This window comes from Cydia strobilella, chromosome Z (assembly GCF_947568885.1).
Source record: "Cydia strobilella chromosome Z, ilCydStro3.1, whole genome shotgun sequence".
Taxonomy (NCBI): Eukaryota; Metazoa; Arthropoda; class Insecta; order Lepidoptera; family Tortricidae; genus Cydia; species Cydia strobilella.
The window spans coordinates 23,094,072-23,106,485 of NC_086068.1; the positions used below are offsets into that span (position 1 = coordinate 23,094,072).

General features: G+C 41.2%; 1 protein-coding gene across 1 annotated transcript in view; it reads left to right on the plus strand.

The window, feature by feature from the left end:
- Positions 1-12,414, plus strand: part of LOC134754459 (E3 ubiquitin-protein ligase MYCBP2) — a 283,481-nt gene that overhangs the window by 40,674 nt on the left and 230,393 nt on the right. Inside the window, exons 16-18 of the mRNA XM_063690792.1 lie at positions 1,082-1,257; positions 1,503-1,728; positions 5,788-6,286. Coding sequence (XP_063546862.1) covers positions 1,082-1,257; positions 1,503-1,728; positions 5,788-6,286 — 901 coding nt within the window. The remainder of the gene's footprint in view (positions 1-1,081; positions 1,258-1,502; positions 1,729-5,787; positions 6,287-12,414) is intronic.

The window sequence follows — 12,414 nt, forward strand, 5'->3', positions numbered from 1 at the left end:
AAGATACACAAATACGGGGTATAGCGCCAAATGCCGCGCGCCTCTGGGCTGTAGCTTATTCTTTGAACCTCGTTCCGCAGCACCGAGACGAAATTCACGTACGATCGCAGTGAGCGGGGTGCGGGTACAGAGACGCTGAGACTCAAAGCCAAATCAGCGAGAATCGTCTTAAAAAAAAATTCGCTACCGAAACTATTAATACAAACTTTTCAAAGACGGTGTAAGTAATCAGTTTTCGTCTATTTTAATATAATGCCCTTTTTACGAAGCCCTACCCTTTAGGGGTTGAATTTTTAAGAACGTTGAAATAACTTTTTTAGAATCTTATACAATGCCTTTCTAAGAAGTTTCAAAGCATTTGTAATAGATTCACTTTCAACCACTTTTTAACCCTTTTAGGGGATGAATATTTAAAAACGCTTAAATTACTTTTCTTGTATTCTAATAATATGCCTTTATACAAAGATTCAACTCAAAAAATATTTGATCTCCATACAAACTTTCAACCTCATTTTTACCACCTTGGGGGATGAATTTTCAATAATGTAGAAATAAGTTTTTTTCTCTTTTAATTATATCTTTCTATAAAGTTTCAAGTACCTAGCTTAAAATAAAAATAGGACCACGACAAACTTTCAACCCCTTTTTAACCACTTTAGGAGATGAATTTTTAAAAACGCTGAAATCACTTTTCTTGTATTCTAATAACATGCCTTTATACGAAGTTTCAAGTCTCGCACTCAAAAAAATATTTATGATCTCCATACAAACTTTCAACCCCTTTTTCACCACCTTAGGGGATGAATTTTGAAAAACCCCTTCTTAATGGATACCAACGTCATAAAAGCTACCTACTGTGAAAAATTCAGCTGTCGAGGTCCAACGGTTTGGGCTGGGCGTTGATTTAAGACTCAGACAGTCAGTCAGTCAGTCAGGACTTTTACGTTTATATATATAGATGAAATGTAATTACTAATTACGTAACGTACGGGCTTCGTGGACCATACTATTGGACTATAGTTGAGTGGTTTTACGGTGATGAAAACTGGAAATATGACATTGAATGGCATATGTTAAACAGGCGAAGTGCTAACGTTCGGCTCGAACCAGTACGGGCAGCTGGGCGCGGGCGACGTGTCGGCACACCATCGTGTGGTGCGCGTACGGGCGCCGCGCGCCAGCTCCATCGCCGCCGGCAGCAACCACACCGCCGTGCTCACGCGGGACGGCGAGCTGTACACCTTCGGGAGCTACCAGGTATCACAACAAACCTTGTAATGGCGCTAAGGTTCCCTTTGAACCAATGACGCCACACCACTTTGTACTGTGCGACCGTCCTCGGCGCCGTTTTAAGTTGTACGCTGTTTGGATTCAAGAAGTTCCCTTTAAACGCCACGAACCCGTATAGGGCTACGTGTGCTGTCACGCTCGCAGTGTTGCTGCATGATGGCAACACTCAAGATTATTCTTCAACGATACAGATTGTGTATATGTTCCAACAGAAAGGCGCACTAGGACGACCGCGCCTTGATGAGCCAGCGCGCACGGACCGGTGCCCAGTGTGGTACGCCACTCCAGGGCGCGTCCCTCGCTTGGGGCCGAGGCATTCCTGCAAGGTCGTGTGGCTCAGCGCTTCGGGTGATCAGACATTCGTGCAAGTGTCGCAGGCTCTCATCAAAACTGATACGCTCTTCAGCTCGACAATAACAGCCAATAGTAATAGCATAGGTAAGAAATTTGTATATATATAAAAATCAACGTGGAATCCCTACTCTTGTCGTATTACACTCGACACTAATCATTAATCAATGTGTAATAAGGCAGTATAAATAAGCTTTTCTCAAACATGCTATGTAATATTGATATTACGTTCTTTATATTAGGCTGGGAAGTATCACGTCTCAGGCGCGGCTAGACGAGAGGTCTGTAATGAAATTTCATACAAAGTTGCAGGCCTAGGCCGGGAAGTGGCTTTTTTTTAATTTCCATTTCACATATTGTTACTTGTGTTTAGTGTAGTTAAAGCTAGGTGAAGTGTTAACTTTACTAGTTACTTTTTGGATTTCTGGCCACTTCTGTGGGAGCTTGTTTTAGATTTGGGTACATACTAGTATGTACTCCAGGGATGCATGCGCATTGCATCTGTTATGCATAAAACTAACTTTTAATGTTGTAATTTTGTAGCACAGTAATCAATAAGTACGTATTAGGTAAGATAAAACAATGCCGACGACCTTGTAGTCATTGTCAAAGGCCCTTGCCTTCACACGATATCCAACCTAATGCAAGGAGCTCTAAACACAATATTCAAATGGTGTAGAGAAAATGACCTGTCCATTAATCCGAGTAAGACCGTAATAGTACCATTTACAAGAAAACGGAAGCTTGAAAAGCTTACAGAACCAAGACTTAATGGACAAATAATACCGTTCTCAGAAGAGGTCAAGTATCTAGGGGTCACTTTCGACCAAAAGTTAACTTGGAACGCTCACCTGAGGAATATTATACAAAAAGCGAAAATGGCCATGTGGTCATGCTGTCGAATGGCTGGAGCAAGCTGGGGTATAAGACCCAAAATTGCTATGTGGTTATACACAGCGGTAGTGAGGCCCATTATAACCTACGCCTCCGCAGTCTGGTGTAACAAAACCAGCCAAAAGACGGCAATAGATACTCTAAACAGCCTGCAACGCATGGCTTGTTTAACAGTAACAGGCGCCTTCTCCTCGACACCGGGGGTGGCCCTCGATGCACTGCTGGACATTTTACCACTCCACTTGCAGGTGCAAAAGGAGGCCAAGCAGTGCGTCTACAGAATATGCACGCTAAACAGGCCAAAATGGCGCTCTCAAGCACTAACCAAACTGAAGGCCTGGGTTTTTGCAAATAAAACTTAGCATGCCCACTGATGACACGCACACAGAATGTCAATTTATCAAACTGTTCACAGTAGAAATACCTCCTGGAGACAAATGGACCAACGGCCAAATGTACGTTGAGGAGGGAAGCCATATTTGGTACACAGATGGTTCCAAGAAAGGCAATAATGTAGGATGTGGGATCTATGGTGAAAGACCTAAGCTCAGAGCTAGCGTCAGCATGGGCACACAGGCCTCAATCTTCCAGGCAGAAGTCTTCGCCATCAACAAATGTGTGGAGATCAACCTGGATAAAAACCTAAGACACCAACATATCTACATCAACTCAGACAGCCAGGCTGCTCTGCTGGCACTAGATTCACTTGAGTCAAACTCAAAACTAGTCCAGAACTGTAAAAAAAACCTAAATGCACTGGCTAACTCCAACAAAGTCATACTTAGATGGGTACCAGGGCACTCCGACATTAACGGAAACGAAGAAGCGGACGAACTTGCTAGAAAGGGCGCAGAACCTCTCTGGGCTGGTCGGCCCAGAACCGTTCTGTGGAACCACAAAACGGGATGCATATTCTCTGCTCAGCAACTTAGAAAAAACGAGAGCAATCGATTGGTGGAAGTTCGTCAAAGGACAAAAACACTCGAAAGCTCTAATCAAAGGGTTCAACAGTAAAGTTGCTAAGGAGTTTCTAGGGCTCAAAAGACACAAAACCTGCGCGGTGACTAGAATACTGACTGGACACTGCAAGTTGAACAAACACATGTTTCAAATAGGAAAGATACAAGATCCGACATGCAGGTTCTGCCAGGAGTCAGAGGAGACTGCAATGCACATTCTCTGTTCCTGTGGACCACTAATGTCAAAAAGAAGTATCTACTTAGGGCGGCACGTACTGCAACCCTATGAGGTACAGAACATTACGGCCCAAAGAATCTGGAATTTTCTGGATTCAACGGGCATTAGTAATGAGCTTTAAAGGGCCGTCACAATAGATCACTGTTTGGTCGACGTGACACTCAAAGGCCCACAACGCCCCAATAATAAATAAAAAAGATAAAACAATGATGAGAGCGCACCGCCAACAGTTTGGAGAAATAGTTGTAACGAAATTAATGTATGTTTTCTTTATATAACAATAAATAAAAATAAATAAACATATTTGTGACACAGCATCATGGTATTCAGCTATAAAAAAAAAACTATTACCAATATTTGCTTTTTGGTTCGGAATGACATTCTGCCAATACGACCATAAAAAAAAAACAATAAACTATATTTGATATATTTTGCAGTTTTATTTGTATAGAATTTCCAAAAAAAACATAATTAAAACATTTTTAACAAATTCCAATAATATTGAATTGCAAATTTATAGTTGGTCAAACCAAATTGGCAGTAAATAAGAACAAAAAAAACTATACTCATCCTTTTCTTTCGGGTGCTAGTACTAGTGTAAGATAAAGATAGTATGATTCTCTCTGTCTATAGTCACAGATTATATAATAGTTCTTACGAACAGATACTTATCTCTCAAAGAAAACGCAAATACCTACCGTTTTGATACCTACACAAAAATACAATGGAGTGACCTTCAACGCGCCGCTCCCCGCATCGCGCGCATCGGCACAACGCTAGGGTTGCCGACGCTTCTTTCAAATACTTAGGTGTCTTAGGTAGATATCTAGCTATAAATGTGTCGTAAAAAACATTACCTACATCTTTAAAACAATTTAATAGTATCTACGTAGCTTGTAACTATCGTAAAAATAATAACAGTAGGTATATTGAGAATGTCTACTTACTTTTCCTCATCCGTCTAAAGGGAAAAAACTATATTTTTTATTTGTTTTGTTGTTTCTGCATCCATCCACACTACAATCTGTGTTATTTGTTCGTGACGAAGACATTTCTTTTGCATAGCGCGCGGTGACGTGCGTGCGTACTGCGTAAGCGCGTGTTGCAACCAACTGGCTAGCTTGAGTCCCGCCGGCGGGAAGCGAGTCGTAGGTATAAATCCGAGCTCGCGCGGAGAGTTCCATAGGCCTGCTATAGTGTCTATGTTTGAAATAAGACAGTCCTTTGACAAACTATAATTACAAATACAGATTTAAAATATTTCATTTAAATATTAGCGGTAAAAATGTCTATTCAAACACGCGTCGGTATTTTTTAAGTCTTTTTGGAGGTAAAGTTGAACATTTTTCATTCTGTAATTCTATTTTATTGGATTTACCTATTTTGCGTTGTTGATTGTGTTATTTAATATGAGTTTCAGCGAAAATATTAAATGAATACCTGTTAATTGTATTTTATGTTTAAGGCATCGATGTATGTGAAGCATAATATCAACATAAAAAACTACGAGTATGTAGTCTTAGTTATGTGGCTAAAAGTACAGTCAGAAGGATGCAAGGCGAAAAAATCAAAGATACATAAATATATATTATCTTGAAAATTTATGTAATAAATTGATAAACTACATGTGTAAAATATACGACACGTGTGATAAAGATACGTATAGGTGGTAGTTATATTTTGTGCCTCGTTTACTTTTAGTTTCTTTAGAAATAAATCTTTAATTTCGTGGAGATTTCTTTATTTATTTCATTGGATGTTTGAGAAAAGCACTATACATACATCGGCGTGGAAAGGGGTTGTCGACCTCATAACTATATGCATCCGGCCGACAACCCCTTACTTCCCAGCCTCTGTAGTAATGTACTAATGTATCCATCTGAACATAGCGTGCGTTATGGCCCAATTACCAGCCTATTACACATTGATCAGTGTTAGCGCGAGTTACACAGTCATAAATCGAATGCATTTTTTTTCGTCTTTTCCGTCAATTCCGCGTCAATAAGTGACGTGGCGCCGCTGAAAGTTATCACTACATGATTTAATACTTTTTAGTTATTCTGCCGAATAGACCCGAGCACACGTTCAAATGTATAACCATAAACAAGAATGACGGCTCATGCAACGCGTGGACGGGCTCGGAGCAGGTCGACTTTGTGAACACCCTGGCCTGTCTGGATCCCCTGTACGACGTTCTCTGGTGTTACCAACCGCAAATGAGGGTCATGAAGTGCTACAACATATTGGCATTCGATTCCCACAAACTCCAGAGGTGCTGTAACAATGACTCGGAACTTTATCCTAATGATGGGGAAATCGAATACCCCAACCACGGCAGCATGAAAAGATTGGAAGACTTTAAGAATTTGGAAAATTTTGAAGTGATTTGCAATAACGACGACCGGCCGGTGGATAATGTGGCGTTGTCGAACATGTCCGTGCTTAACCAGGAGTTGGCGATCCCTTCCGCGCTCCTCTGCTCTGTTACGAGAATACATGCGGCTTTGCATCTGTTGGGCTGTTTGGATTCTTTAACATATGCACATGATTCCAAGTAAGTATCATATTCATTTACTCTTTTTGTTTTTCAATAATTATCGCTGTTTTTTACGATGTGTCCATAGCCTCGAAAGAGATTATAACCCAAGAAAATTAAAGAAATCTGCGGAAATAATTCGTGTAGTTTTGAAAATTGGTATAGTTGTACCTTGTGGTGTCTAAATGAACATACTAAAAGTCCTCAGGGGTGGGGGGTGTGCTGATGGTGTAGGGGGGGGGGGGTGCTGAGGGTGTAGGAGGGGAGAGGGGGGGTTTAAGTTATATTTTTTCAGATTTGTGCTCGTGTCTCGAATATCTGTACGAATAGCATTATAACGATCACGTTTAGTTAGTTAGTTAGTTTTGCTGGGCATTTTCCGCAACTCGACATCCAATGTGCCTATTTTGCGTGAAACGAGGTAGCGCTACTCTAACCACCCCAGCTCCTCCACGAAGCCCAGCAAGGTCTTCAGGTTGCTAGTTGCTTCCTTTAGTGTGCATGGATTTCCTAGGTATTTGCTCCTATATACTTCTACCTGTTTACAGTCTAGGAGAATATGTTTTGTTGTTTCTTCTTCTGCCATGCACGCTCTGCACATGGGGCTGTCCGTTTTACCCATGATATGTAGGTGTTTGTTTAGTGTGTTATGTCCTGTTATTAATCCTACTATTTTACGTAATTGGCTTCTTGGTGTTTTCAGTAATATTTTGGTAAGTTTGTGGTTCAGTTCCGGTAGAATTTCTTTGGTTTGCCTGCATGTCTTCATTTCATTCCAGTACTTGTTGTGCAGTTGTCTGTGATGTTGTTCTAGCTGGTTGTGTATGTAGGATATTGGTAGAGGCATAATTGGCTCGGGTCCATATGCCGGTGTTTCTGAACCTTTCCTGGCCAGTTCATCCGCTGCATCGTTTCCTCTTGATCCACTATGCCCCTTTATCCATTGTACTCTTACTTTGTTGCCTTCTTTGCTCACTTCAGTGAGGCTCCGATGGCATTCAAGTATAAGTTCTGAGGTAAGTTTGTCGCTGCATAGCGCTTGTAGTACCGATTTACTGTCTGACAGTATTAGTATGGTTTCGTGTTTCACTTGTCGTCTTGTAATAGCATTGCAAGCTTCTATTATTCCTACACATTCAGCTTGGAATACCGTATTGTGTTCACCAAGGGGTTTTGTGATGTGAATGTTCAGGTCCTCTGAGAAGACACCACATCCTGTCCCTTCGTTTGTTTTTGAGCCATCTGTGAATATTCTTAGGTTTGTTTGGTTTAGTCCTTCTTTCGGATCTTCTGTTAAGGATATGGCGTAATCTTTCCAGAAGATCATAGTTTTTGGTATTTTGTCGATAGGCGCTTCCAGCATGGGCATTTTTGAGATCGTATTTTCATAGATCTTCTTGTGCGATGAGCTGAAAGATGTCCATAGGTTTAGATTCTTCAAACGAAGAGCTGTGGCAGCCGCTTCTTTCTGTATGTACATGTGTAGTGGCAGGAGTCCTAGCATTATTTCTAGAGCTGCAGTCGGAGTAGTTCTCATGCAGCCCGTTGCAGCCACACATGCTAGTCTTTGTGTTTTATTTAGTTTGTCTATTACTGTGGTTAGCTGGGTGCGGGGCCACCATACAACCGCGCCGTAGCTGATCATTGGCATTATTACCATTTTGTACAGCCATAGTATAATGTGAGGGGCAAGTCCCCATCTTTTGCCTACCATCCTCCGGCATTGCCAAAAGGCTACTGTTGCTTTGTTCAGTTTATTGTCCAGGTGTTTGTTCCAGTTCAGTTTATCGTCCAGGATTATGCCTAGGTACTTTACATCCTTTGAAAGTGTCAGTTTTGTGCCAAAGAGTGTTGGCATTTCGTATGTACCCAGTTTTCGTTTATGGGTGAAGAGAATTGTGTCGGTCTTTTTTGGGTTTACCGATAGGTCATTCTCCTTGCACCATTTCTCTACTATCTTCAGTGCTGTCTGTGTGAGATCGCACAGTGTGTTTATTACTAGGCCGCTGATTAGTATTACTAAGTCATCTGCGTACCCTATGGTCATAAAATGTTTGTTGTTTAGTTTTGTTATCAAATCGTTTACAACCAGGTTCCAAAGCAATGGTGAGAGTACTCCTCCCTGGGGGCATCCTCTCATGACTAGTGCCTGGTGATTTTGATTTTCTGTTAGTCTTATTATTCTCTGTCTTAGCATGTTCATTATCCATTCGATTATGAGCGGGTTGGTTCCATGTCTATGTAATGCTTGTTGAATGCTGCTGAAATTGGTCTTGTCAAAGGCTCCCTCTATGTCGATGAAGGTGCCTAGACAGGAGTTTTTCCTCGCCAACGCATTCTCTATGTTGCTTACTACAGCGTGGAGAGCTGAGTCAGTTGATTTACCTTGACTGTAGGCGTGTTGGTTTGGATGAATTTCTATGTTTTTTAGAGCCGTGTCCTTCAGCTCTCTGTCACATAGTCTTTCTAGTGTTTTTAGCATGAAGGACGTAAGGCTGATTGGTCTAAAAGACTTAGGATCTGAATAATCGGTTTTTCCTGGTTTTGGTAGGAAAATCACTTTCACTTCCCTCCATTTCTGTGGTATATATCTAAAGGCTATACAGCTGCACAGTAGATTGGATAAATGTTTTATTAATGTATGTCCTCCCCACTTTAGTAGGGCTGGGTAGATTCCGTCCGTTCCCGGCGATTTAAAGTTATCGAAACTATTTACCGCCCAGGTCGTTTTGCTATGTTCTGTTATGCGTTCTGCTGTCTTCCATTCTCTTTCAGTTGAATTGTAGTTCATTGTATGTTGTTCTGGGTCTTGCTCATTTACTACCTTGCATCCTGGGAAGTGGGTCTCAACCAGTAGCCTTTCTGTCTCTGCTGGGCTGCTGGTGGTGCTATTATCCTGTCTCCTCAGGGTGCCCAGTAGTTGCCTTGGTTGGTCTGCAAGGATTTTCCTTGTTCTGTTTGCCTGTGTTACATTGGATATGTTGTCGCAGAAATTCCGCCATGTGGCTGATTTTCTGTATCTTAGCCTTTTCTTATAGTCTGTTTTAGCTGTTTTGTACTTATCCCAGTCCTCTTCAGCTCTTGTGTTCATTGCTCTGTTAAGTAACCTTCTCATTTTTGTTCTCATTCGGTCCAACTCCGGTCCCCACCAGCTGTTGTTGTTACTGCTTTTTCCTCTAGCTGATAAGGTCGATAGTGGACATGTGTTTTCGTAGCTATCGGTAATGTTTTTAATAAGTAAGTTTACCTGTTCCTCCAACTCCTTTGTATTGCTAGGTCTGTCTGTGTGTGTGTTATTGTCTAGTTTACCTTCCAGAAGTTCCTTGTACGCCGGTATGTCCGTGCGTCTCGGGTTTCTTCTAGTTGTGGTAGTGTGTGTGTCGGCTGTCAGGTCGTACCGAATCCATCTGTGGTCGATCACGTTTGCTATAGTTTTAATTGAAAGTCTTTAATAAGCTTTACTTTCACGATTTTTTCCATATTTGTTGGACCCATGGTTCAAAAGTTAGACCATGGTCTAGAAGTTGGGATGAAGTTTTTTTTTTCGCTTCAACCCTATAATGTGGGGTGTCATTGGATAGGTCTTTTGAAATGAATATGAGTCTTTAAGAACATTTTTTTGATAAACGTGATATTTCCGGAAATATTCGCTTTGAAAGAAAAAATTATGTTTGTAAGTCCCCTTCAACTTTTGAACCACGAGTCCAAAAAATATGGAAAAAATCGTGAAAGTAGAGCTTAGTAAAGAATTTAATGGAAAACTATAGCGAATCTGATCGGTTAAGCCGTTTTTGAGTTTTTGCAAAAAGTATATTTTGACGGATGGGTAACTACGGAACTCTACACTGAGCATGGCTCGACATGATCTTGGCCGTTTATTTTTATAATTGATCAGCAGGTGACTAAGCTTGCTTATTCTACACTAAACAATTGAGTTATGATGAACAACTACGAAAAAACGACGTTTTCCTAAATCGTCTATTTTTTATCTCTTTGTTAATTTAAACATCCTGTAGCTCGTAAAGTATTAACCGTAGAGTAAAAATGAATATGACCTAATTTGTAGAAAATTTTATGTACCATCTTTTGTCCGAAGTAATTATCCCACCAAAAACATTTCATGTAAAGTGTTGCCAAGACTAGGCGCATAAAGCTTTTACACTAAAAAGCTATCAGATCCCGTAGTAGGTACCAAGACTTACTCTGTAAGTTCTAACTTTATAAGCTCTAACTGTATAAAGCCAACATCTTGGTCAAACGTACAGTACGGCTTGGCCGTTTCGTTGCTGTCAAATGGACAAATTGGACAATCCCTTAATGACACTCAGAATTTGAAAGACTTGTGTTACTACTTTGTACAACAAGTCCACTGAGGGAGTGTTTATGTTAGCTAGCAATTTGAACTTCGTAAAAAGATATATTATTGAAATACAAGAAAACTAATTTCAGCGTTTTTGAAAATTCATCCCCTAAGAAGGTGAAAAAAGGTTGAAAGTTTGTATGGAGATCAATTTTTTTTTCGAGTGCGTTACTTGAAACTTTGTATATGGGCATATTATTATAATACAGGAAAAGTGATTTCAGCGTTTTCAAGAATTCGTCAAGGGGTTGAAAGTTTGAATCCATTACAAATGCTTTGAAACTTCTTAGAAAGGTATAATAGACGATAGAGAGTTTGTCTTGGGGTGCAATTTTTTTTAAGCTATGAACTTGAAACTGCAAAAAGGTATTATATTGAAAAGCAAGAAAATTACTTTCAGCGTTTTTTAAAAATTCATCCCCCAAGGTGGTAAAAAAGGGGTTAAAACTTTATCTTGATAACTATATCATTTAAGCTACTAGGTCAAGTTAGGTATCGTTTTGTGTAACCGAATTCAGTTATGATATTAAAATGACACCATTTCGGGGTGAAAACACAAAAAAAAAAATTTTTTTACTAGCCTAATTTAGTGTCCCACTGCTGGGCAAAGGCCTCCCCTCGTTTCCTCCACTCGACCCTGTCGTTTGTAGTGTCCCGCCAATCCGGATAAAATGCGTCCAAGTCGTCCCGCCATCTCCTTTTCGGCCTGCCTGCACCCCGGCCAGCACCATCTATGGTGTTCCGTGGGTCCCACTCGGTAACCATTTTGGCCCACCTTTCAGGGTGCATGCGGCAGACATGCCCAGCCCAATCCCACTTAAGCTTAGCGGTCTGGACACCTACATCTACAACTCGAGTTCTGGAGCGCAGTTCCGTGTTTCTGATTCTATCAGTTCTGCGAACACCTAGTATACTGCGCTCTATCGCTCGCTGGCAAACCTTGAGTTTGGACTTTAACGCCTCAGTTAATGACCATGTTTGAGCACCGTAGGTTAGGATAGGCAGGATACACATGTCGATGAGTTTGCGCTTGAGACACAGGGGAAGGTCGCCCTTCAATAGCGCCTTCATGGACCAGAAGCTCTTCCAGGCGTTGTCAATACGTCTATTGACCTCTATGGTTTGCCTGTTTTCGAAGGAGGCTATCTGGCCCAAGTAAATGTACTCATCAACATACTGTATATCCTGCCCATCTACCGTGACCCTGTGTTTTGCTCCATTGGTCATCAACTGAGTTTTAGCTCTGTTCATTGTGAGTCCAACCTCAAGGCTCGCTGTGCTGAGATCTTGTAGCATGTGTTGTAGTTGAGATGCCGTGTGGGAGAAAAGGACGATGTCGTCGGCAAAACGCAGGTTAGTTAACCGTTTATTACCGACGACAATGCCCAATCCTTCCCACGAGACCGCCAGCTTTTTGAATATCTCCTCTAGGCAACTGGTGAACAGTTTAGGAGACAGCGGGTCGCCCTGTTTAACGCCTTTCTCTATTTTAAATATAGGACCAGGTGCGTGTAATTTAATGTTGGCTGTGCTGTTATTATAAATTGTTCCAACGAGTCCAACGTATGTCGGGTCTACACCCTGATTCTGCATGGCGGAAAATATAGCGGAGTGTTTGACGCTGTCGAATGCTTTGCTATAATCTACAAAACCAAGGTATAGAGGCACGCTGAACTCGTTGGACTTTTCTATTAATTGATTTAAAGTATGGAGGTGGTCGGTTGTGGAGAAACTAGGACGGAAACCGGCTTGCTCGGGTGGCTGATGTTTATCTAGCAGTGGGGCA